This window comes from Lottia gigantea, assembly GCF_000327385.1.
Source record: "Lottia gigantea unplaced genomic scaffold LOTGIsca_234, whole genome shotgun sequence".
NCBI lineage: Eukaryota > Metazoa > Mollusca > Gastropoda > Lottiidae > Lottia > Lottia gigantea.
The window spans coordinates 20,785-26,511 of record NW_008708670.1 but is presented as its reverse complement, the minus strand read 5'-3'; the positions used below and the strand labels follow the sequence as shown (position 1 = coordinate 26,511).

The 5,727-nt window shown below is 37.7% G+C and overlaps 1 protein-coding gene across 1 annotated transcript; it reads right to left on the bottom strand.

Annotated features, from left to right (window-relative positions):
* LOTGIDRAFT_175028 (hypothetical protein) lies at positions 1-2,649 on the bottom strand (the record flags this gene model as incomplete). Its single annotated transcript, XM_009055133.1, has 3 exons — positions 1-113; positions 1,187-1,692; positions 2,636-2,649. The coding sequence occupies 3 exons, from the start codon at positions 2,647-2,649 to the stop codon at positions 1-3; spliced, it is 633 nt and encodes a 210-aa protein (XP_009053381.1).
* Between the last annotated feature and the right edge of the window lie 3,078 nt (positions 2,650-5,727).

The window sequence follows — 5,727 nt, the reverse complement described above, 5'->3', positions numbered from 1 at the left end:
TTATTGAGCGCAGCCTGGTCTATTCTGTTGATAGGTTTTTCTCCTGGGTTTTGGATTATCATTTGAGTCTAATAGAAAATCTAAACGGGTTCCTGGACCAGTGTAGTTATGTCCTGGAAGAGGTTACAATCGACAATTAAAACAAAAAAAGGTTATAACAGATTAAATGAGATTTACCAACTGTGACACATGAGTTGATAAGGTATACATGAATTATTGCAATTAGGACTTCTACGATGGCTGCTTTGCCACTATCATAATATCTGATACTGTTCTAATTAGAGAACTTAACAGATGACAGAGATTGCTCACAGTAATGAACAAGTCTTCATCCTCACCAGAGACGTCCTGTGAAGAAATGCTAGAGTAGACTGTGCTTCGTTCCATCCAGATTACTTGAAGCAAAAAGTCATCTTAATGATTGATCACATCAATCTTGTGAGCTGATCTATCTTTAAAATGGATGCGAAGACCAGTTCAAAATTTTCACCTACGTTTTCACTAATTTCATCCTCTTGTCTGGCACTGTCTAAAAGATCAATTGGAATCTCTGTAGCATAAAACTCAGAGAAGATGTTGACTTTCCAAACCGAGCTTCCAACCTATCAAAAACATCTTTAAATAATGCTGAAAAACCTAAACGAACTGCAACTTGACTTGCTTCTCCCTTTATCGAATGACTAATAGTTAAAAAAACTGTCAGCTCATCATAATGATTGTGAACTAAGTTGAGAACTTCAAATTTTCAAGCACTGAAAGGTGTGTGTTTTTTGGAATTATCTCCAGGAAAATACGGCAATTTTGAGCAAAGGCGGTGGTATAACGAAAGGGAAGCGTAACAGAATCAGCTTGATATTCTACATCCAAAACGTAACACAGAATCATAAAAATATGTCATCGTCAAGATCGTCGGCGTCGATCTGGAATCTATAACCGTAATATTTTGAATTGCGACCGAATTTGCGAATTAATGTTTACAAATTTAAATAGTTACGTTTTATATACGTATTACATCAAGGGAGGGAATTCTCTGTACTTGTTTTGACCACTGTGAATGGTTATGAAAACCTTTTAAAATCTAAATGTAGTCGTAAGTTTAGGACAGTTGTAAATCCGTTTGAGATGGACCATAATAAGTCTTCGGATTACTATGATTCGAAGCATTGCACGGAGGTACAATAAGTACCTCTCAATGTAAGAGAATACCCCATAGACCCTCTATTTCCTTTCTCTCTAACTGCCCCGTCTCTATTTCCTCTCTCTCTAACTGCCCTGTCTCTATTTCCTTTCTCTCTAACTGCCCCGTCTCTATTTCCTTTCTCTCTAACTGTCCCGTCTCTATTTCCTTTCTCCCTAACTGTCCCGTCTCTATTTCCTGCCCTGTCTCTATTTCCTTTCTCTCTAACTGCCCCGTCTCTATTTCCTTTCTCCCTAACTGTCCCGTCTCTATTTTCTCTCTCTCTAACTGTCCCGTCTCTACTTCCACTCTCTCTAACTGCCCCGTCTCTTTCCTTTCTCTCTAACTGCCCCGTCTCTATTTCCTCTCTCTCTCTAACTGCCCCGTCTCTTATTTCCTTTCTCTCTAACTGCCCCGTCTCTATTTCCTTTCTCTCTAACTGCACGGTCTCTATTTCCTTTCTCTGTCCCGTCTCTATTTTCTCTCTCTCTAACTGCCCCGTCTCTATTTCCTCTCTCTAACTGCCCCGTCTCTAATTTCTTTCTCTCTCTAACTGCCCCGTCTCTATTTCCTCTCTCTAACTGCCCCGTCTCTAATTCCTTTCTCTAACTGCCCCGTCTCTATTTCCTCTCTCTCTCTAACTGCCCCGTCTCTAATTTATTTCTCTCTAACTGTCCCGTCTCTATTTCCTTTCTCTCCAACTGCCCCGTCTCTGTCGTATTCATTAGCCCACAAGGTGCAGAAGAATAGGACGTAAAATTCATTTCATTTCTGCTGCCGCCTCTTCTTCCTTTTCTGTCAACTCTTCTTTCTATCTCTAATTACCTTGTCTATCAATGCATGTCTTGTATTTATCCCACTGAATGTTCTACAACCCTGTCTTCCTTCTTCTCTTATGTCTTGTTCAATACAAATCCCTTTTCTTGGTCGTTTCTCCCTGTTTTTTTCTTGTTTTTCGTCTTCTTTATATTACCCCTTTCCACGCACTCTGGATATTGTTCTTTGACGTTCCTAACTAGGCCAAAATTAAAATTTAGCACGAAATAGCTTGATCCTTTGAACCGTACCTTACATTTATCTTATTATTTAGACGTCAGTGGCGAGATTGGAACATTTTGAATTGTTACATAATTTGTATGAAATCCAAATCAAAATGTAAAATGATGAAGTGACTTATTGTTAATCAAAGTTTCAGTCTAAATTGAACTCTTGACTACGTATGGTTCATACATGGAAATAACCATACGTAGTGTTGCAATATGATGAAGTAGTCTGTTCGATACCTACACGATAATCTGGTGGATTTAAAGCATCTTCAAAATGTCAAGCTATTTTTTTTTTGGACGGGGTTCATCAGATAGGATGGGAGAGCGAAATACCAAATAAAAAAATATACGAGAAAACAAGTATCGATTGACTGGAGACGGTATGACGTCATTAACGTGACGCCACGTCAACCTTTCGTCTGCCATCTTGGCCACCCCTTGTCTTTCACAAGCTTTATTCACAGTAAGTCTAATCGTAACAACCAAACAACTGTGTTTTCAAAGTCTTCTATATTTGAAGATGATCTAATGGATATGTTGAGGGAATTCAATAAGTGCAGCAGGATATGCAACTGTTCTAGCACCAAATGATTTTAAATTAAATGATGATTTCAAAGCTGCTATAGTTGCTTCACCACCTGCGGATTTGAGCCAAGTTTCTGTCAGGTTTTATTATATCTTGTATGCCTCCTTAAGTTATAATGTCAGCGGACCATATATCGTCTTTAGTGTAAACTTTAACTTTTAAAAAGTTTTTAGTTTTTCAAAAGTAGGAGAAGATTCTAATTCTCGAACCATTTATTGATCCACTGGATACCAATTCATTATGATCTCTTGTGTAGAATGTCATTATTGAGATGTGAATTTATAAGTTAAATTCGTTTTTGACTAAATATCAAAATGGTTATGTTTTTTACACGACAATTTTATGTGGATACGTATTAAGTTATCTTTCGTTATGTGTTGTATTTGTTCATGCCTAATATTGTACGCAACCTTCACTACACGTGTTTCGTCTGCTCTTTTTTATACATCAGTACACGCTAGGCCTCGCCTCCGTGCCAACTTGCTTATTTTACTAATATCTCAGCTGTATTAGTATGGCTTTGGGCCTAGATAGGCCTAAACGGGCTGGTAAAGGTGTTAGTGCTCGACATTAAAACTGAAATTAAATATACAACTACTCCAATTTCTTCCCCGCAATACCCTACACTGTTTGATCACGTGACACCTCAGCAACAACAACCGCCATTGTTGAAATTGCCTCTGTCTCCCGATGTTCGACAAAAATTGCTCCCAAATTCTCAGTCATTAAAGGCGGATGCTGCACTACGAGGTCTTCAAGGCGAAGTTCAGAAGCTAGAATTGGAGCTAACACAGTTAAAACTCCAACACCAATCCGAAGAATTGAAGAGAGAGATTTTACATCTACAGAATTTACGAACTACAGACTCAGTGCCAACCGTTCAACATAATATGAGAGTAACTAATAATGATTTACCATCTACATTACCTGGTGTACCCAATTTGACATCTATGCTTCAGATGGATGATCCCAACAAAGAAGAAATTTCATCACACCACAGAGGTAATACTAATAAGGCCAAACAAATAGTTGATTTCATTTGGATTAATCCCCTTGATATGGTAAGAGATAGTTAATCAATCGACCTAGGTAAGGGTACTAAGCTACAATTAGGTAGTAGAAAGAGACCACTGGGAAAGGTCACCATGGAACAATGGGCCTTTGCAAGTCTGCAAATAATGTTTGCCTTAAAGCTATGAGACAACAGCGGTTATTTGAAGTATATGCAGAGTGTTTTTCGTCTGGCAGCATATCATATTTGGCAGAGTATTTTACTGTATGATAAGGAATACCGTGAACGCCAAACTGTTGAATTATTTTCGTGGGGAACAGTACTCAGTGAAATCAGAGACTTTCATCTCATACCCAAGCAACAAAATTCCACAACAGCTGCATTGAAAGAGTTAGATAAAGGATCATCAAATTTCAGTGCAAGTTCAACTCGTGAACTGATGGAAGAGAAATTTGTCGACGCTACAACTCTCCCAACTGCTGCATCAGAGGTCAAACTAAATGTCGTCTAGCACACAATTGCTCAACATGTTTTAGTCCTAACCATGGATCATCTCGCCTCAATGGTGTTCTCAATGGTTTTAAAATAACGGACTTGCCCGATCGTTTGCCTGGCGTGTTTTGCAAGAATCGTACATCTGCTTTAAATCATAAAAGATCAATAGAAAAACAAATTATAGAAGAAATAAACAATGGAAATCATGTGATTATTGACAATAAACCTAAAGTTGTTTCGTCTTTAGAAGCAATCAAAAAGCCAAATGGAAAGATGAGACTTATCCATGATGCAAGCTTACCAATTAACAATTCATTGAATAGTTTAGTGAATGACAAGTCGTGTTCATACATGGATCTCAATGTTGCTTGTGAATTAATTAAATCAAATTCTTTTTTGGCAAGAATTGATCTATCACGTGCTTATCGGAGTGTAAAAATTCATTCATCTGATCAATGTCTTACTGGTTAGTGTTGGAAATTTGAGGGCTCAGAAAAATCAACTTTTCTAGTTGACACAAAGCTTCCTTTTGGCTGTGCTAAAAGCCCTCAAATTTTCCGAAAACTTAGTAGTGCAGTGTGTCTTATTATGAGTAGATATGGTATAACTGTTATTGCTTACTTGGATGATTTCTTAATCATAGCAGACTCTTTTGACAAGTGTAATACAGCTATGCAACTTACAATATTAGTTTTCGGGGAAGGGAGGGTTTGATTCTCCCAAATGTACAGGCCTAGGGTGGAGCAGACACTTTATTTAGAAATTAGGATTAAGGGTCTTGATATTGAGTTTTCTTCTGTTCTTATTCTGATATGAAATTAGAAAAATAACTCGCCCTATGGGCGAGATGTTTGGTATCTGTTATGTGCTGATTGTTTTTAGTTTACTATGAACAATATTATCATTTAAGTTCTTATTTTTTGAATATGCAACTATCATTTTCTGCTTATAGACATGGGGGAATTTCTCTTGAAGGCTCTTATAGTGGGCATGAACTATCTTGCTTGCTCGATTGCTGGTTGTATTAAACGGGACAACAAAGGGTGCTATGCCTACATTATGATGAATATTTAGTCCTATAGGTCTTGCTGTATTCAATGTCTCAATCCAATGGGCTTCCCTAGATTGACGGAATTTGGTAGTTTCATCTTCGGGCAAGTCAATTTCTATACGCTCAATTGGGATTAGGGCGAGATCGTCTATTGAGTGGTCGTCGAGGTTGAAATGATTAGAAACAGGCTTGTCTTTCTTTAATTTGATGTCTGACCTATGAGCATTAAAGCGAGTTCGTAAATTATTCTTAGTTTCTCCTACATATTGTTTGGGGCATTTCTTGCATGAAATTAAATATATTACATTCGAATGTTCACATGTTAGATGTTCCTGGATCGGGTACCTTTTATTCGTAGAG